This window comes from Miscanthus floridulus, chromosome 6, assembly GCF_019320115.1.
Source record: "Miscanthus floridulus cultivar M001 chromosome 6, ASM1932011v1, whole genome shotgun sequence".
Lineage (NCBI taxonomy): Eukaryota > Viridiplantae > Streptophyta > Magnoliopsida > Poales > Poaceae > Miscanthus > Miscanthus floridulus.
In genome coordinates, this window is record NC_089585.1 from 143,120,514 (window position 1) to 143,141,636 (window position 21,123).

General features: G+C 45.3%; 1 protein-coding gene and 1 long non-coding RNA gene across 2 annotated transcripts; both read left to right on the forward strand.

The window, feature by feature from the left end:
* The first annotated feature begins 4,686 nt into the window (after nucleotides 1-4,686).
* LOC136460013 (uncharacterized) lies at nucleotides 4,687-8,305 on the forward strand. Its single transcript, XR_010760295.1, has 5 exons — nucleotides 4,687-4,784; nucleotides 4,863-5,054; nucleotides 5,263-5,325; nucleotides 7,354-7,439; nucleotides 8,080-8,305. It is a non-coding gene; the product is annotated as an uncharacterized lncRNA (long non-coding RNA).
* A 409-nt stretch (nucleotides 8,306-8,714) lies between these two features.
* LOC136460014 (signal recognition particle subunit SRP54 2-like) lies at nucleotides 8,715-10,290 on the forward strand. Its single transcript, XM_066459864.1, has one exon. It carries the CDS (start codon nucleotides 8,824-8,826, stop codon nucleotides 10,276-10,278), a length of 1,455 nt encoding a protein of 484 aa, XP_066315961.1. The 5' UTR covers nucleotides 8,715-8,823; the 3' UTR covers nucleotides 10,279-10,290.
* Nucleotides 10,291-21,123: the final 10,833 nt, after the last annotated feature.

Here is a 21,123-nt window from a genome sequence, read left to right on the forward strand (position 1 = left end):
CTACTAAAAAAGTATTGAAAAGAATAAATAAGGCCACCTCCAAAAGTTTCTAATAATCCACTCCTAAAATATATAAGATAATTTTACATCAGGAATCATATACTATTTCTAAATTATCCTAACAACTTTTATATATTCTTTCTCTCTAGTACATTTGCATCAGGAACCATTTCCTACTCTTTATTCTTTCCACATCCTTCTACCTTTAGATTGCCCGACAAACACGCGCTGGGAGAGAAGATACACGCGACTCGAAAGGATGTAACTTTACGCGGAACAGGATAACTTTTTCCAAGTTCTAAAAAATTAGGGGGATGGATTAAAAGTTGTTGGAAAGATGTTTTTTCTTATCTTGCTAAAAAACAAGGATTAGGAAGAGATATAGGGAATTCTTGAGATGCTCTAATGAGTTTTTCCAACAGTCTCTGCTTGGCTTAGCCAGGAACGGACAAGCCTGCACCTCAAGTTGTGACCATTGATGATTCCCACTTTTGTTGGTAAGCAAGACTAATTCCTTCCTCAGAGTTATCTTTTTTTTTATTGCTCACCCTACATTAACGAACATGTTAATTATTGGGCAGATATTACTAACAGAGTTCACAACACAACTATTGGTTCCTGTTGTTGATTGTATTTTTCTTTCCGGTCGTTGAAATTAATACTTATGCACAGAGGTCCTTATACAGTCAATTTGAATTTATTTTACAGCGAGTCAGTGACTACATCATTGTTAGTTCAGTGTCCCTAAACTGTAACTAATTCAGATAATTGTGTTCATCTGACCTTCCTATGGTTTAAAATAGTGCCAACCATATCTGATAATTTGAATTTCATAAATATATTATGTTATTAGCTCTGAAAACCTGTCAGCACTCTTTTTTTTTGTCTACTTAAGTGCAAGGGCACTTGCTCTTAGCACACTGGATTCGCATTGAGAAGTGTGCATACACACATCTCCTCACTGCTGCTGCACTTGAATCAGGTCAATCTTGCCATAGTACCATACCACCAGGGCAGCTTACGTTTCACTAGTTTTCTGCTGCTGCTTGCCTCATGAATTCAACAGCCAATAAGCTAAGTGTGACCAATCAAATTCACGCAAAACGGTATTTGTCTCCGATGTGCAGTGCAGGTGGCAACAACAAGGCATCTGCTTCCTGCTTCAGTGAGATGGCAGGATGATCAGGTTGGGAGATAGCTCTGGTCACAGCCCAACCTAGCCGCAGTAACAACAACCAGCTGGCAAAGAGCAAACAGGTAAATAAAATTGTAGCAGCAACAACCCTCTGTTCTTGACAACATCCCCAATTATTCCCCATTCTCTAAGCATCTACTGCTTCCCTTTTTAGTTTTTCTCATTGAGACATCCCCAATTCTTGTAGGTTGGGGGCTTGGACAACAAGCTGTTGCTGGATAGCTTATACGAGCATTGATGCCTATGGAAATGGCCATATCATAATGATCCTTCCCCATATGCAACCATGTCGCGCCACCGACTGGAGTGGAGATGTTGATGATCTATGGCGCAGGAGCAGCAAGCCATTGTTTGGGATGTCGCAACAGTTTTTAGATTATCCTCAGTGGCTCAGTCTGGTGCGGCTTCTCATCAGTTGAACCATTTCGGCGATGGATGCATACTCTGGCGCACTTTCATCCCAGGGTGGCCCGCCCTCTACATGGCATGGGAAGCGGCAGCTTGGTCCGATGATGATTCGAGTCTGCTTCCTGATCTGATAATTAGAATTGATCGTCTCCTTACCACTTTGATCTGTGTGCTTATCAGACTATATCAACTGCATTCTTTTGCAGGCAGCAGTGCCGTGTAATAATTGAATACAACTACTCACTACTGTCTAACAGACACTAAACTGATTCTGTAGAAGTGAAGTGGGATGCAACACTATTGGTCTGTATGTAATCGGGTCAGGCCAACAGGCAAAAACTAAATTCGTCGCCGTTGGCTGTCCATCAGGTTCAGGCCGAACCCATTCCACGCACACAAATAATCATGCATTGTAAGTTCGTAACACTGTATGCTGCAGCCAGACAGAGGAGTTTGTATGTTTTTAGGCTACATGACGCCGCTCAAAGGGTATACCAAGGGAGGAGAGCGGTCCAGCAGGTGGCGGGGCGGCAGAGGGTAGACATAGAGTACGTAGAAATGATCGAACTCTTCGAAGTCTACCCACCTGGTTTTGCCTATCGGCCATTGGTTGTCCAACACCTCAATCTGGAGCTTCTTCCCTCTCTTGCTGTACCGGTACGCGTAGCAGACCAGCGCGTGCATGCCGAAACGACGCGGATCCATCTTGATGAGCATCTCCCGATCCTCGCGGCGGCAGCCCGGGATGCTGAAGAGGGACCCGATGCATGGGCCCCGCTGAAAGATGAGGCGTGCCGCTGTCTGATGCGTGAGGAACTCGTCGTGGCTGTAGCACGTCCAGTCGGCGAGCGGGAACAAGAATGGCGCCGGTGGTGGAGCGTTTGTGGTGCGAGCACCGCCGAGCTGCTTCAGCTTCGTGAGCATCCGGTCCATGTAGGCGCCCTGCCCCGGACCCCACGTCCTCCGGAACTTGCCGGTGTAGCTGTTCCAGTATACATCGCGGAGGCAGGCTACACGAAGCTTCCGGGGCGATGCAGCTCTGCACGGAAATGTTCCTCGCCCGTACTTCTGCTCGAACCTGAGGCGGTGCTGTGCCTCCAGGCAGACCGTGGCGGCGACCAGTGCGCACGTATCTGTACGTTGCCACACCCGCCGGCAAATTACAATCTCATCAACACGATCATATCCACGACCGCATATCGAGCTTGTTGTACCGTACCGAATAAAACTTACCAGGTACGATCTGCGGCATCGGCGATCCCAGTACGTGCTCCCAGCTAAATTCTTGGGGCACGGGCACGTCGTCCACCCAATCCTCCTCGTCACCGTGCCGGCACGCGGCGATGATCGGCGGGCGCACCAACTCCTCGCCGGCGTCGTCGTCGCCGAACCCGACCTCCGACTCCGAGAGAAGCCTCAAGCGCCCGAGCTTCTCGCCGCCGGTGTCGCCGTCGCCGAACCCGACCTCCGACTCCGAGAGAAACCTCACGTGCCCGAGCAACTCGCCGGTGTCGTCCCGGAGCTCCAAGAACACATCTGCGGGGTGGACGAAGGCGACGCAGTTGACGACGTAGGTGCTCTCCGCGTCGCCTTCCCCGTAGCAGACGACGATGCGGTTCATACCCGTCTCCGTCGTCTCCTCGCCGGCGTCCCTGAGCTCCAAGAACACATCGGCGGGGTAGAGGAAGCCGACGAAGTTGCTCTCCTCGTCTTCTTCCCCGTAGCCGACGACGTCTTGGTTCATACCGGTCTTCGTGTGGCTGTGCCGCGGCGGCGTGGCGGACTCGACAGCGCTTCTTGGTTTTCTTGGCAATCCATCGCTCGGCAGCATTATGTCCGTCCGAAGGTGAAGGTGAGCATCGGAAGGATGGAGGAGGACGAAGAGGTAGACGCAGTGGAGCGGGCGCAGAGCTCCCAAGCAGTCCCCCTGGCCGTCGCCGTCGACGCCGCCGACGACGTACGATTCGCCGTCCCCATAGCCCTGGTGGTCGTCGCAGTCGCACATCTCAATCACAGCCATTTCTCGTCTTCGTCGCAGCTCTGCAGATGCACGGCCTGGAGGAGGTCCGTCTTGCCGGCTTGGTGCGGCGTCGTGTGCGTTTCTTGCTCCTCGTTCCGAGGAGACGAGGAGCGGAAAGCCGGAGAGGAGAGAGAGAGAGCGGGCGGGCGGGATGGCGAGGCTTAAATAATTTCAGGGGAGGGGAGCGCTGACGGGGCGCAGGTGGTTGACAGGTGGGCCCCGTCAGTCAGCCTCGTGTACAGAGGGCTGACCGTGGGCCCTACGACGCCGTCTCTCTGTCCTCGCCGAGGGTCTACTGCTCCTGCTGCCACCACCGCTCGCTTCCTCCTCCCCTGCGGCAGCGGCGGCCTGGCGGGCACCGCCTCGCAGTCGCCGCCTCTTTCCGGTGGCATCATGCGCTCCAATGCCCGGTGGCATCATCCCCTGCAATGCCTCCTCTCCGTGTGCCATGCGGCCATGCCCTCGCCGCGACGGTGATTCACTCCGCTCCGCTCCGCCTCTCTGTCGGGCCCTGATGGCTCCGCTCCGTTCGACCCCTGCGCCCCTCGATGAACAGCACGTCAGCGTCACCCGGCTGCCCGCGCCTTGACGGCCGCCTCCACTAAAACCTCCTGCTACATCCGTAGTCGGCCTCGTCTTTCAGGTGCGGCCGCCTACCCGTGTATGCGAATTTGGGTGATGAATTTTGGTAGTATTTTTTGGCAAGTAAGTCTTCTGCTGGTTGACGCTACCCGTGTATGCGAATTTGGTTGCCCTCCCCTTCTTTTGTATATGACGACGGTTTCCATGAACTTGGGGGAAAAGGTATAAATACAACTTCTTTGATCGGTTCATCCTAATGCAGATATTATCTTCAGATGATTACCTGGAAAATAACACCTGATTGAATCCTGATTGGCATCAACTTGTGATTGAATAGATCTAATGAACCATAATTTCGCCTTAACAATTTTATCTAAAACTTTGCATTGTGTTTGAAGGTTTATTGTTTCATATGCACCATATCGATTTGATGTTAACATTTGACTAAACCATGTTACTGACATTTGCCTCTTTTACTTCAAACATGCTCAGCTCCCAGCTACAGCTGCACCGTTATGCAACGGGCTGTGAATCAAGAGTCATAACTGCTCTTACACTGTTGAAATCACACCTCTTCAGGTGAGCTCCTCTCACAGTCACATGTACAATTTTCTTGTCATTGTGTCAATATCTGACCCGCTTATGCCATTATGTTAGGTATCAGGGCCATGTCAGTGCTAACCTTGTTCTTGGTGGAGTGGATTGTACTGGATCACATCTTCACACTGTCATTGCTGTGATGACGTCCACTCTCTGTATTATGGCCTGTCAATTGTCATGGGCTCATGGCAGCATGATAGGCCGGCGCTCCTCCTTCCGTTCTTCACCAAGCTCCAAGCACCAGCTCGGGTAGGGACTGCAGCCCTGCTTTTCTTTGATTCTCTCCCCGGCTGCAGCATAGATTTAGAGGTTTTTTACTTGTTTACTTGTAGTGTCAATACTAAGTGAACTAGATGAAGCAAGTTGCTGCTTTGATAGTTGTTTGCTGGTTATGAGCACCTGTTGTGGACTTGTGGCCAGGTTAATATGAAAGTTGACCATCTTCGTCTTTGGTCAGGAACTTTGGCTCAGGCTCGAAAGTTTGATGTTGGCCAAGAGGCTTACTGCTCATGAAGCTATGGTAAGTGTCTGCAAAAGTTTAGTGGAATAGAGATGTAGCTGGACTGAAAAAAAAATAATGCCACTTATATGTTTTGTGTCCAAGAAATTGTGTAGTGTTAACAATGTCCGCTGATGCTCCAAGTTAAGGATGTGAACTTTTAGTACTGGTTTTTTAGTGTTAGCTGTATATGGTTTGACATAGTACTATAATGGTAGAATTAGTTCAGATATCCATCTCTTTGGAGCGACTTGGTGGTTGCGCCAAGGTCGGCCTCGCCATGACCCATGAGCTTGCGACGTCTCTATCGCCGCTGTCACAACCATCCACGCCGTCCTCCACTTCTCAGTGACCAGTACAGGCTTGCCAGCGCCGTCGCGGGCATCCTCAAGCATGCATCCGACCTTCATGGACAACACCGAGTTCTGCTCCTGCGCTCCACCAATCCCCTTCCTGTTGTTTCCGCCATGGCAAGGGCCTCCTCATCTTTCCAAAGAAAACGCAGATACCGCGTGCCATACTTGCTGCTCCGTTCTTGCCGCCCGTGGACCAGGCCACTCGCCACACCTAAGTTGGTTTTGATACCTTGCTCCCTGCACTGCTAATGCTTGGTCTTTACATGTTTGATGAAATGCCAGTTTAAGCTGATAAACTCATTGTGTCTTTTGTCAATATATGTTGTTAATTGCTTTTTGTTTAAGCTGATAAACTCATTGTGTCTTTTGTCAATATATGTTGTTAATTGCTTTTTTTTCATCTTCCGATGGTCGCACCTTTTCTATTAGACTAGCAGCACGGGGACATTTGAAAGAATTAATATCTGCTTCAAGAGAATTTTCAGCCAATAGTGATTGGATGCCTGGTGCAAGCGGTAGAGTCTTACCGCCTGTGACCGGAAGGTTCCGGGTTCGAGTCGCGGTCTCCTCGCATTGCACAGGCAAGGGTAAGGCTTGCCACTGACACCCTTCCCCAGACCCCGCACAGAGCGGGGGCTCTCTACACTGGGTACGCCCCTTTTTAGTGATTGGATGCCAATGCTAATGGTTCTTGACCAGTGCAACCTATCTGTCTAGCTTTGCATGCTTAATTTCCTATCTGAAGTGTACTTTTTTTACAGGGATCACCTGTCTGCTGAAAATTTGGTAACCGAGTGAGCTTATGTAATTCCTATCTAATTATTTTAGTTTGACTTGAAGTATATTATGTTGCGATCCCTGGTTCAGACCTTTCAGTAACTCTTCCTCAAGTCATACTTGATGCACGTCCAACTGGGCTTCATTGCTCCAAACTAAATCAAAACTGTTTAATTGCTTTGGATTTGGATAAATAATATATTATGACATGGTCTTTAAGTGAGCTAATAATTTTAATATGGCTATATTTCTTACTGTTCGACCTTCTGCTTCTATATGTAGCAATCAGCAGTACATAAATTGTATGGTCCTGTTAGATTATTGACAGCTAAATAAATTAATTAGTTTATATGTGCCATATAAATCTGCTTGAAAGAATATTCACTTTTCCAGTTATGAGTTCTTCATCATTTATCTCTGAAAAAACATCCGACGATAAGCACAAGGTCAAATTTCAGTCCGTCCAACAGCACTCTGCGTGTATGTGATACATTAGGCCAACCTGTTAGTTAAAAAATGAATCAAATGTGATACATATCCCGTAGGCTCTACATAAAGGATTTGTCAACAGATATGTGATGGCTGAGATAACCTACTCGCACTTTTTTCTACCGGGATCATGTAGCCTGCTGCATGGGCCTGGATTACATGTCATTTCACCATTGATTCCTGCCTATATAATACATTGTTGTCTCTGATATTCTTAGACTGAAAGTGGCAAATGATTGTTTGCCTTTTTACAGTCCATCCTTATTGTTTGCTAGCGATTCAACCCCCATTCGCCATACCCAACCTAACCATGCTTCTACATCCCATTAAAGCTTACCTTTCCCTGTTTACTCTCGTGTATAGCAATATGATTGTCATCTTTGCATAATCTTTTTATTGCGCTAAGTAAAGGTTCTTCATTTTTCAGATGTTTGGGTGGCAAACTCCTACAGATCCGATTAATTTGTAGCTTCCCAGCCATCTCTGCTGGCTCCTGGGTGAAGAACAGTTCAGGTACTACTTATTTTCTGTTGTAATGATATTTATGTTATATTTTGTATGCTTTAGATATGAAGCATAAATAATAGGTTTCTTAAATGTTTACGTTGCTGTTTTTGGTGGCGGTGTTCTTGGTAGATCCGAGAAACTAATTATTTAGCACAAGGACAATATCTTCTGTTTTTTCATCATTAGCCAATCTAAATCCTTTACCTATGTGCAAAATTGATATGGATGTATAAAAGAAACATGCAGGCAATTCTGCGACATATTAATTGAGCTGTGCAAGTTCATTTAGTCAGGCTTACACTGAAGTGATAAAGTTTGGCAAACAGGGCACGATTGTCTAATGGCATTCATGATTATCAGATAATTGCCGCTTCATATTTTGGTATATGTCAGTGCTACGGCATGCCATGATCCTCAAATTAATCTATTCTGTGTGTACCGATACATACACAACCAAATATTTGATTGCCAACCTTCCCTCCCTGGTAGTACTTTAAAGTTGCCATTGAAGCATGGCATGTCAGAACTATAGGTAACTGGAATTATTTTACTTATTGCTGCCTTTTTACGTGTCAATTCAGTGCTTTCTACAACACATCAAGTGCAAGTGAATGCTTCCTCAAATCGTTTGTTTCCTTGATTTCAGGCGCCTTTGTTGTTGTTGCAGAAGACGTTCCTGCTAACAGTTGAATAATCAAGGATGGGCATGCTCACATATTGGCGGCTGTTGTTTCTTTGAATCCAATCCAACAAAACAATCGAGAAGATATCGTTCACAGTTTCCAATCCAACAAAAGAACAGACAAGTTATAGCCAGTGTAGTTACTGATCAGTGTGTCTTCTTCATTGTAAAGATGAAGCACGAATGTGTTCTGTTCATGTAAGGTTACGTTTGCCTTAAAATGTAAATTCGTATTTGGCAATCCGCTGAGATGTTGAATACATGGAGGAAAATGTCCCTGTTACGATACGGCTAGTATGAGCACTATGTTCCATCAACACACAATGTAATAATAATATAATATAATAATATAAAAAATATGCCAAACTTTTGTTGTCAACACAGAGTATGATTCGATGGCAATTGGCAAGGCACGTGCTGACCGTTGTCCGCTAGAGTCTGGCAACACGTACGGAGTCGGTACAGATCGAATTAGCCGACTCGTTTTCAGGTCGGTCTTTCACCCAACTCCGATCCGACGCGACGCGATCACCTCGCATCGCAAGCAATCATATATATCTCGTGTAGTCGTGTTGTGTCCATACTAGCCGCCGCTGGTGAGGACGTACGTGATCGAGGTTCATCCGGAGCCGGAGGATCGATCGGATCGGAGAACAGCGCGCCCCACTCGTCCGTCGCCCGTCGCCATCACCCGAGCCGCCGATCGAGATGGTGCTGGCGCAGCTGGGAGAGAGCCTCGTCGGCGCGCTGGCGCGGATGGCCAAGGCGACGGTGGTGGACGACAAGGTGGTGCTGGACTGCCTCAACGACGTCTCGCGCGCGCTTCTGCAGGCCGATGTCCGCTTCGAGACGGTCCGGGCCGTGCAGGCCAGCATCAGGAGCGCCGTCAGCCTCCAGTCCCTCGCCGCCGGCACCGACAGGCGCCGCGCCATCAAGCATGCGGTCGTCGACGAGCTGCGCAGGATGCTGGACCCCGCGGCCGGGAGCGGGAAGCCGCCCTGCTTCGTCCCAAGGAAAGGGAGGAAGCCCGCCAGCGTGGTCATGTTCGTCGGCCTTCAGGGCTCCGGCAAGACCACCACCTGCGTCAAGTACGCGGACTACCACCGCCGGACGGGGTTCAGCCCCGCGCTGGTGTGCGCCGACACGTTCCGGGCCGGCGCCCTGGACCAGCTGAGGCAGAACGCGGCCAAGGCGGCCGGCATCCCTTTCTACGGATCCTACACGGAGTCAGACCCTGTGAGGGTCGCCGTCGAGGGCGTGGACAGGTTCAGGAACGACCAAGCTGCTGAGGGATGCGACCTCATCGTCGTCGACACGAGCGGGCGCCACAGCCAGGAGGCCGCTCTCCTGGAGGAGATGCGTCAGCTCGCGGAGGCCACGCGGCCGGACCTGGTGGTGCTCGTCATGGACGCCAGCATCGGCCAGGCCGCGTTCCACCAGGCGCTGGCGTTCAAGCAGAGCGTCGAGGTTGGCGCCGTCATCGTCACCAAGATGGACGGCCACGCCAAGGGCGGCGGCGCGCTCAGCGCGGTTGCAGCTACAAAAAGCCCCGTCATATTCATCGGCACCGGGGAGCATATCGCAGACCTGGAGGCCTTCGACGCCAGGTCCTTTGTGAGTCGTCTGCTAGGCATGGGATACTTGCCTGGCTTCATGGACAAGATCGAGGACGCCATGACGATGCCCATGCCTCCTGATCAAGGACAAAGACTGGAGCAGCTTCTGCACGAGCTGACGACGGTTGAAGGAGCTAGCTTCACTTTCACTCTCAGGGCTCTGTACAGTCTGTTCCGGTTAGTGCAGAGCACGGGTCCTCTAAGGCATCTCGTCTCCTTCCTACCAGCTGGATTATTGGGAGACAAGGGGAAGCAGGAGGAGGAAGGGCAGCAGGCCAAGATCAAGAGGTACATGACGATGATGGACTCCATGAGTGCTGCAGAGCTTGATGGGGCCGACCCGATGAAGATGATGATGACGAAACAGCAGCAGTCACGGATCAACCGGGTCGCTCGGGGCTCCGGCAGGCCCGTCAGCCAAGTAGTGGAACTGCTGGAGGAGCACAAGCGAATGGCCAAAATGTTGAGCAAATTCGCGCCTGCCCACGTCAAGAGACAGAGACCTATCAATAAACATATAAAGCGTAGATTCAACACGTCTTGCTGAAACAAGACAAGCCCAGGAGGGGTGTTAATAGCCTAATTGGAATTTAGAAGTTGTACTTTGTCTGTCAGAAATAAGATGTTGGTCGTCTTATTATCATGTAAAGAGGTGCCGACGGGATCGAGCTCGACGTGCCTGACCGCACGTACCGTGTTGAGCCCACGCCGGACCCGATGGAGCTGGAGGCAGAGCTTGCTACTCTGGTCGTTGTAACACCCTTGGTGTTATACTGTAAATCATTTGCTAAAGCATGTCATGAGCATCGTGTTTATGTGTTAATGCATGTAATATAGAGTGTAGATCAAGTTTCGTAACTCAAAACGATTCACGGAAGTGCGAAACGAAAGTTAACTCCATAGTCATGTTATATCACTTAAGGTTTAAAACCAATTTTTATTAAGCAAAAATGCTATAGAACATGTATGTGATACTTGAATAAAGTTTGAAATAAAAACTTAGTAGATGACGATGAAATACCTACGGTCGAAAAATGATATCACTAGCTAACATTTCTAATAGCTTGGAAATCAAATTTGAAGCAAATCTCACACAAGACTTGGTCAGTTTCTTAACAAAGCTATGTTTGGTAATTTTTGCTGAGAAATTGGGTTAAGGAGTTGTCGGCAAGAAAATGCGTATCGTGCCGGCACACGAGCAAGCCAAAAGGATCTGCTTAGGATGAGCCCGGAGATCCGCTTGGCTTCAACGCAGGGATAACCGATCCTGCGTATTCCTCCCGAGACGTGCCAGTCAATTTGACCTGTAATTGACAAGGAGAGAAAGTTTATCAGTAATTTAAGGTGGAACATGTCGGTCTCTGCCCAGACAGTTCCAAGTGTGCCGCTTTGGGAGCAGCCAGACGGGAAAAGCGACTAAATAGCCGATACGCACAGAAATCGGTTGTTACGGACTGTAAAACTCGTGGATAGCGATTGATTTTATGTTGATAGGTATAATACTCGTAGATGTAAATGAGATCATCAGCTAGGTAGATGTTACCAATGTGAATCATTGAGCCGATGAATCTAACGAGAATCTTGATCTGGGGTCTACTGTCTATCACTATCTTTGTCGGCTTATGAGCCCATGCTTCAAAGCTTTACGAGAGCATCATCGCTTCACGGGCGTTTTGATCCATCTTTCCAGTTCGACTATAAAATGTCTATCCGACTCTGGCGAGTGTAATTCAACAACTCAGTTATGTTTTTCTCCTGCTTGCTTCCTCGAGTGCCTCCGGCTCCGTCGGACCCTCCATGGTCTAATTCCTTGCTATGCGGATCTTGAGTGGTTAGAAGAATTCTTATACATAGGGTGATTGTGTCGCTCATCTCAGCGCCTTGTCGAGCAAGAGGATCAGCCACTGCGGTTAGAAGAATTCTTGTGATATCACCTGAGTCTTCTCTCCATGATCGCAGAGCTGTTCTAGTGTTTACAAGGGCTAAAACGTGTGGACACCTTTCCTTTGTTCGCTTCATCAAATACCCGTCGGAAAAACCATAGACTTTTTTCCCATGGTTTCTCAGCCACTGAGAAATGGGCATCTTTAGTAGGTGGCTTTCTTTCCCATTGTTTCCCAGTCACCGAGAAATCGGTTGGGTATATGGGCATATTTTAAGCAGACGGCCTTTCCCTTTCCCCTGATGCAATTTTATCAACGGGCCGATGTGACTCGGTTCATGATAACCTTTGGCCTTGTGGGGATCTGGACTCCCTTCAATCCAAAGAAGTCTTGGTGGGTTGATCGCTGGTTAATGTAAACCTTTCGTATCTATTCCACAATATTTTGTAATTATGGGAAGCAATAAGTCTGAATCTGTTATCTCTTCGTGATCCATCCCCTAAATTTTCGGAGTGTCGATCCGTTTCCATATCTGACTTTAATTCCATAACCTCGGTGAAGTCTATCCTCTCACCTTCCCGGATTATATATACGGGCCACGGTTGTGGATCGAAAAATAACCTATTTTGTCCCAAACCTTTCGTGTCTTTGGTGTGATTTCTGCTTTCCCATAGGTTTGAGGTCATGGAGAACAACAAGAGGTCTACTGAGGAGGTCTTCAATGGATCTGTGTCATCACGCCAGTGCCTTCGTCATCAGGAGGGTGCAACTCAGGATGCCCCCATCGTCCCGGAGCATAGGGCCGACTTTGCTCAGCCTTCGGGGTCGTCTTCATTACCAATTTGCTGCCAGCTCCCCTGCTACCCGAGGAAGCGGAGAGACAATGACGACCTGATCGCCTCTATCGATCGGGCTGTCCAGAAGCTCGGCGACTGCCTCTCTATTGCGGAATCAGCTCTGGCCATGGTTCAGGGCCGATCACCCCCTGAGGCCGACCTGGTGGGGGAGAGGTTGGCCAGGGCTGAAGCTAGAATCTTAGGTGAGACATCTACCACAATTTTCTATCTCTTCTTAACTTTTGTCTTCAAGATTTTTGATCATCCTTTCCTCGAATCTTTTAGATCTATCTGCTCAGATGGAAAGTCTTAGATCAGCTATGGAGCACAGGGCGGGATTTGTCAACGCCAGGGGTGTTGTGCCGATGGTTCGCTTGCACGACATCCCGAACCGTGTCAGAGAGGTTGCTCTTCATGGCGTTTGTCATGGTGCTGCCATGGCATTAGCCGCTATGCAAGCTTGCTCTGGCCACGAGCTTCGACTTCTTCCCCATGGTTTTCTAGCCACCGAACATCATGGGGATCATGAGCGCCTAGTCGAGGATTTCTTCGACGCCGCCAACTCCGTAGCCCTTGCTACCCAGGCCAAGGACATATTGAATAAAGTGTTCCCCGGCCTTTAGCTTGTAATAGGAGAAGCTGGCAAATAATTTCTTTGTTTTGATTGGTTTCTCGTGCTCATATTCCATGTGTCAACCTGTGTTTGTTCTTGCTCTATAGGTGATACATATCGTACCAGCTTTTACTCATTCGGGTTTATTTTTGAACTAGAGGCGATACCCTTCTGGTATCGGCTATTAGAGCCAACGACCGAACCAATCGGTTCTCAGGTATTAATCCAAACGCTAGGATAATATTTCTTTAGATATTTTCCATTGATTGCTTTGCCAAATTCTTCTTCTTCTCCTAGTGTTTTCAAAATGTAAGCATTGCCAGGCGCACAACGTTTAATTCGATAAGGTCCTTCCCAATTAGGTGACCATTTGCTGAACTTGCTGTCTTTTGACCCAATCGGCAATTTCACTTTCCAGACCAAGTCGTCTTCAGAAAATTGCTTGCTCTTGACCTTTTTATTGTAATATTTTGTAATCCTCAGTTTATTGGTTTTGATATTCTCAAGAGCACGCAGTCGATGGCAACTCAAGTCCTCTAAGTCATCTATCATAAGATTCTTGTAGACTTTGGCTGACAAATTATTTTGCAATGTGACACGCCTCGATCCAGTTTGAATCTCCCAAGGAAGGACTGCATTATGACCATACATAAGTTCATAAGGTGATGTTTTAATCGATCCATGACAGGCCATCCTATATGCCCATAGTGCCTCATTAAGCGTCGAATGCCACTTCTTTGGTTGTTCCTCAATCTTTTTCTTGATCAGCTTAATCATAATCTGACTGGATGTCTCTGCCTGACCATTAGCCTGAGCATAGTAAAGAGAAGAATTTAGCAACTTAATTCCCATACTGGCAGTAAAATCTCCAAACTCTTCTGATGTGAACATTGTCCCTTGATCGGTAGTGATAGTTTTGAGGAATCCCAAAACGATACACAAGATGCTTCTTGACAAAATCAACCATGTTCTTTGAGGTTACCATTTTCAAAGGAATTGCCTCAACACACTTAGTGAAGTAATCCGTTGCTACCAATATAAACTTATGTCCTTTACTTGAAGGCAGAAAAATCTGGCCAATTAGATCAATTCCACAGCCTCGAAACGGTCATGGTTTGATTATTGGATTCATAGCCGATGCGGGTGATTTCTAAACATTCCTAAAACACTGACAGTTTCGGCACCCCTTATAATATTCAAAACAGTCCTCCAGTATTATTGGCCAGAAATATCTAGTCCTGTGAATAACCCATTTCATCTTATAAGCCGATTGATGAGCTCCACATATCCCTTCATGCACTTCGCTCATCAACACCTTAGCTTCCTCTTGATTTAAGCATTTGAGCAATACCCCATCAACTGTTTTGTAATATAGTTGATCATCTAGTAAAACATACTTAGTCGATTTATACCTTAGCTTCCTGGTAATCTTTTGTGATGGATTCCTAAGGTAATCGGCTATCTCAACTCTCTAATCATTATTCGAGGTTTCAGTACTTAAGACCTCTTGAAACACTCAGTGACCTGATGCACTTTGAGCTAAACGATTAGCCTCTTGATTCTGTGCTCTTGGAATATGTCAAAGAGAGACATGAGAAAATTTCTTGAGCAACCTTTGTCACTCATCATAGTACCCCCTCCGAGTATCTTCGTTACATTCATATAGGCCGATCAACTGATTAATAATTAATTGTGAATCTCCAAATATTTTAATTGCTTTGGCCTTTACTTCATGAAGAAGTCGAAGCCCCTTGAGAATAGCTTCATATTTTGCTTGGTTGTTGGTAATCATTGGTTCAGTCGGAAAAGCAAACTCAAAACTTGCCCCCCAAGACAAAATAATAACAATACCAATGACACCGCCTTGCTTGCATGATGATCCATCAAAGAATAATGTCTAAGGTACCGGATCTATATAGCCAATGGTTGTCTTATGATGCTGGTTGACAAAATCGGCTATTACTTACCCTTTGACTGCTTTAGCCGATTCATACCTCAAGTCAAATTCCAATAACGCGAGAATCCACTTTCCCACTCTCCCATTCAGTATTGGCATTGATAACATGTGCTTGATCACATCAACCTTGGAAACAACCATACACTCGCCCGATAACAAGTAGTGTCGCAACTTAGTGCAAGAGAAATATAAGCTCAAGCATAACTTTTCGGTGGGAGAATATCTTATTTCTAGATCCAGAAGCCTTCTACTCAAATAGAAAACAACTCGCACTTTTCCTTCAAACTCTTGCATCAAGGTCGATCTAATTGTTTTGTCATCGGCCGATATGTACAACTTAAAAGGCTTACCTTGTTGAGGAGGGACCAGCACAGGTGGACATTTCATATATTCTTTTATCTCCTCAAACGTCTTTTGTTGTACGTCACGCCACTTAAATTCTTGATTATTTTCAACTTCAACAAGGGAGAAAACGACAGAACTTTTTTCGATAAATTTGAAATAAACCTCCTGATAAAATTAATCTTACCAAGCAAAGATTGCAACTTTGTTTTAGTAGTCGGGGGTACTGCTTCGTCAATCGCTTTCATGCTTGTTTGACTGACTTTGATTCATTTCTCGTGGACCATAAAACCTAAAAATTGTCCAGCTAATACTCCAATGGCACACTTATTGGGATTCATCTTTAGACCATGCTTTCGTGTGCACTCCAAAGTTTCCCGTAAATCAGCTAGATGTTCTTTGTACCCCTTATATTTTACCATCACATCGTCAATGTGGATTTCAACAATCCTATCGATCAACTTATGAAAAATATAATTCATCGTCCTCTGATAAGTTGCACCGACATTTTTCAAACCAAAGGTCATCACAACCCATTCAAATAAACCGATTGCGCTAGGGCACCTAAAAGCCGTCTTTGCTATATCTTCCTCAGCCATAAAAATTTGATTATACCCTACATTGCCATCCATGAAATTAATGACCTTGTGTCTGGCTGCTGCGCCTACCAACATATCAGCTATTAGCATCGGATAACCGTCCATGGGTGTAGCCTTGTTTAAATCCCTAAAATTGATGCAAACTCTTAACTTCTCTTTTTTCTTATACACGGGAACAACATTCGATATCCACTCTGCATATCGGCATGGTCAGATAAATTTTGCTTCTAGTAGCCTTTTAGTCTCCTTTTTGATATCATCAAGAATATTTGGGTTGAACCTCCGCAGAGCTTGTTTAAACGGCTGATATTCGGGTTTAATTGGCAACTGATACTCAACAATCGATCGGTCTAAACCAGGCATCTCATAGTACTCCCAAGCAAAACAATCTTTAAATTCCTTTAATAAATTTACTAACTCTTGCTTATATTTAGGATCCAACTTGGCACTTACATATGTCGGCATAGACCTATCTCCGAAACCAATATCTATTTCCTCTAATTTATTGGCCGACGTAAAGCCATGTCCTAGTTTACCATCTGTACCATCTATTAGATTATCCATTAAAACAAATTTTCAAAGTCGGCTGCTTGGATCGGCTGTTGGCTCTCACCATTAACTCTAATGAAGCCTCCTTCCCATAGCTTGCTAGAAAAATATTTGAAGTCTTCTAGCTCCCAATCTACTGGATCGGCTGTTGCGATACTCACAGATTCATCAACGTGAACTAGCTTGACATCATCTCCATGACATTGAATCAAACACTAATGCATGGTCGACAGCACACAATAGTTTGCACGAATCCAGTCACGACCGAGGAGTAGACTATAGGAACCTTTTCCATCGATGACGAAGAATGTGGTGAGCAGAGTCTTACTCCCGATCGTCAGTTCGACGTTCATTGCCCCCCGGGTCTTAGACGCATTACCCCCAAAATTCTTAAGCATCATGTCGGTCTTAATCAAATCTCCTAGTCCCTTGTCAAGTTTACAAAAAGTGGTGTAAGGCATAAGATTGATTGAAGCACCTCCATCCACCAACATCTTATTCATCGGCTTTCCATCAACAAAAACTTTTACATATAAAGCCTTTAAGTGTCGATGCTTGACTGGTTTATCTAATATAGCCTATTGTATAACTGTCAACTTAGCAACTATCTCATCATACTCTGGTTCATCAAAATCTGAGTAAACTTCTTGATCTGCTGGAGCTCTGAATTCTGATGGCAACAGAAAAGCCATTTGAATATTAGCCGATGGTTGTCTTCTATTGGTTGTTTGTTTAGCACGCCACACTTGTGGTCTACCAGATGCTTGAGCCTATTCCAGTTCTCTGTTCCTTAGCCATTGTACTCTTCTTTTCTGGCTTCTTGTCAGACCTCTTGGACACTATTGGCCTTCCTGCCAAATGTGTTTTTCTTCATTACTCTCTTCTCCATGATCAACCCAGTTTTGATTAACAACTCGCTTTTCTAGCCGATAATGAATACTTCTATTTTTTAAGCGTCGATCCATGTTATTATGACGATACTTATCTTGAGCATGGATAGACCGGTGGTTGGCTTGAGATTGTCTGAACTCCTAATATTGCTCGCTGCATTCCAGATAATTATTTTTTGTAGGCAATTTCAAACCTTCGTTCCAGCAATATCTGAAGAAAGGACAATTCTAATGTGATTCAGCTTGCTTTCTTTCATGCCTCTCTTTTTCTGGTCGACGCTGGTTTTCTTACTCTTCTAACCAACACTGATAATAATTTTCTTTTTGTTGCTACCATTTATTCAACAAAATTTGAGATGTAACGCGTGGCTTTGTTGCCCCATCCTTTGATGTCTCTCTTTGCTCATATCAGCTCTTTTGTTGGTCACGATGTCTTCTAATTTCTCTATATTCAATCGACCAATATTTGCGTCTCGGGATCGACTGTTCTAGTTTTTCTTGATCTAATTGATGTTAGGACTTTAGTCTTTCCTTTGAGCAACCCTAGCATCAACTATGTTCTGATCTCTTGGGAAAGGATTATCCTCAACTTTCATCTTTCGAGGAGTATCAAATTTGAGCCTTCCCTGCTGAATAGCCATCTGCATATGCTGCCAAAAAACTCTGCACTCATTGGTAGAATGCAAAGTGGCGTTGTGAAATTTGTAGAACTTCTTGTTCTTCACTAATCAGGGGGGGCAACATAACATGATTATCGGGCAACTTGATTTGTCCCTTTTCCAGCAAGAAATCAAAGAGCTTGTCTGATTTTGTGATGTCGAAGTCATAGCTCTCTTCGACTCCTCTTCTCCAAGGATTTAGCACCATTATTGTCTTCTTACCCCAATTCCATTTGACCGCAGCAACCTCTTCTTCTTCGTCGTTCTCATAGCCGTCATCGACTGAATATGGATTATAGGCTTCGGCCATTGTAGTACTTTTCTAGAATCAAGTATCTCTGTGCATATTCTGGAATTGGCTATTGAGCATTGCCACTCGTTGAGCCAACTAACCCAAGTTGTTAAATTCTCATTCGAGCAGCTTCTCTCTCCATATTGACAATATCCCTTGAACGGCCAAAGCAGCTAGCTGATCATCAGTCAAGTTTAGTGAGAAGCACAAATTTTGGTTTCTTGAAATCTCTGAAGAAACTCGGTGCCTGATTCATTAGTTCTCTGTCTTATAGTTGTCAAATCGGTAATTTTCTTTCTCTTGTCCTAGTGTAAAAATATGTATGAAACTTCTTCTCTAGGTCATCCCAATTGATAATAGGAATTAACTGGCTGTGATGAAAACCAAGTGAAGGCTGGCTCTGACAGGGACAAGGAGAAGAAATGAACTCGATGGACCTCTTCAATGGATGCTTCGCCAACTAATGTAAGATATCGACTAACATGTTCTATTGTGCTTATGCTTTCTTGGCCAATGAACTTAGCAAACTCCGGAGCCTATAATTTATAGGAAAGAGCGACTAAATCATACCATTCTAAATATGGGCATTTGTATGAGAAGGTCTGCCCTTTTGGCTTCAAACTAAACTGATTCTTCATCATCTCGGTCACTCTGAGTAACAACTCATTAGCATTTGAATTTGGATTTCTCTGAAACTATTGACCCGTCTGTGGATTAAAATTTAGGTACCTTGGTACCCTAGATTTGGAATCATGTGAAGAGTATTATAATTCGTGCCATAATGATATCCTTGTGGAATCTCTATCTGTTGTATCCTTTGCTGATTTGCTGCTTGAAGTCTCTGGTTAAAGAGGATATGATCTATATCTCTACGTATCCTTTGAATTGATGGTGCTATTTTTTGAGTCGACGACGATATTTGGCCTGATGTGCCAAATTAATTATCCAGTTCTGACCTTGCCCCACCGGCTGTTGCACATGCTGCACTGATGATCTAGGATTATACTGTATCTGATTCGTAGTAGCACCTTGAACTTGCTCAGATGAACTCTGAACTACCTGAACATCATCATACTAGCTGGTGCTCCTTTTTGATGGCTAGTACCGACTTGATTAGTACCTAAGTCAACGGATGTGAAATGTTGTATAAGCCGGCCCAACTGATCAACTAGAAACCCATGAAACACCTCTGTCATGGTGTTGTGGAATATATTCAAGAAAACTTCATTATGGTTCGATATGGCATCATGAACAGATTTGTTTACAGCTTCCACGAAGAATGCCTGTCATGTATTTTATCTGCATCTGTCTGCCCATGCACAGAACTCTTGGTAGTGAATATTTCTAAACATTGTAATTGTCACGTGTCTTGGTGTAGGATAACAACACTTATTCTGAAATTCTTCTATAAGCTTTGCTGATGATATCTGTATCTCATCAGGTAAGTCTTCATAAGGCACCATAAGGATGTTATTGTTGTTGTAAGCCACCATGATGATTGTTGGGGTCCCACCCAGGCCGTGGCACAACGTGTGTTCGGCACGAAAATGAGGTATCGTGCCGGCACACGAGCAAGCTAGAAGGATCTGCTTAAAGATGAGCCTAGTGATCAAGCTTGGCTCATTCAACGCAGGATAAACCGATCCTGCGTATTCCTCCCGAGACGTGCCAGTCAATTTGGACCTGCAATTAACAAGAAGAGAAAGTTTATCAGTAATTTAAGGTAGAAAATAGCCGGTCTATGCCCAGACAGTTCCAAGTGTGCCGCTTCGGGAGCCAGCCAATGGGAAAAGTGACTAAATAGCTGATACGCCAAGAAATCGGCTGTTTACGGACCTGTAAAGCTCGTGGGTAGCGATTGATTTTATATTGACAGGTATAGTACTCATTAGATATAAATGAGATCATCAGCTAGGTAGATATTACGCAATATGAATCATTGAGCCAATGAATCTAACGAGAAAGGATATAGCATGCGAACAAATCGACTATCTGATACGAATGGACCTACAAATGCTCTGAATCCAATCTGTTACCATCAACAGTGAGGTTCGACTGGATCGATGACAGCTATGATGATAATAACAACTAAAACCAAAGAATCCGTAAAAACATCCATACTTCAACAGGCTTTCCGAACGACATGCTATACGTGAAGGCTCAAATGAATCGGATAAAATAGCCGATTTAGATGAAGAGAACTACGGCATGTGAACAATCGATTATTTCACATAGATAAACCTATGGACTCATCAGACCTAACCTGCTATCTCTAACAGTGGAGTTCGACCGGATCGATGCAGCCGTGATAAAGACAACAAATCAAACATTTAAAGTAAACAGATCTATTCATGCTTAACAGAAACATGTAAACACACTGTAGGCGTCAAAACATAGGCGATCGGCTATTTAGCCGATGCAAGCATAGCAAACAGTTAAGGTCATGCCTGATCGAGAACAATCTACCAACTAGCATCCTCCAATCTAAAGTGCTATCAGTGAGGGGAATCAACCGAAAATCGTTACAATTACAAGCCATAATAGTGAACCGTAGATCAGATTTAACTAGCCAGCAAACCTCTTCAAGATCATTCGTGCCTTAACCGCGTACTATGCACTATCAAGATCGAAATAGAACAGCCGATAAAACATGACTTGCTGCTCAAAGTAAGAAATATCATGTTGTAACAAAGCAAACGATGGAGTAAAAGGATACGAGGCCGATCTAGATCGATCTCGACCGGGCAGGTTGATATTGCTAAACATTAATAA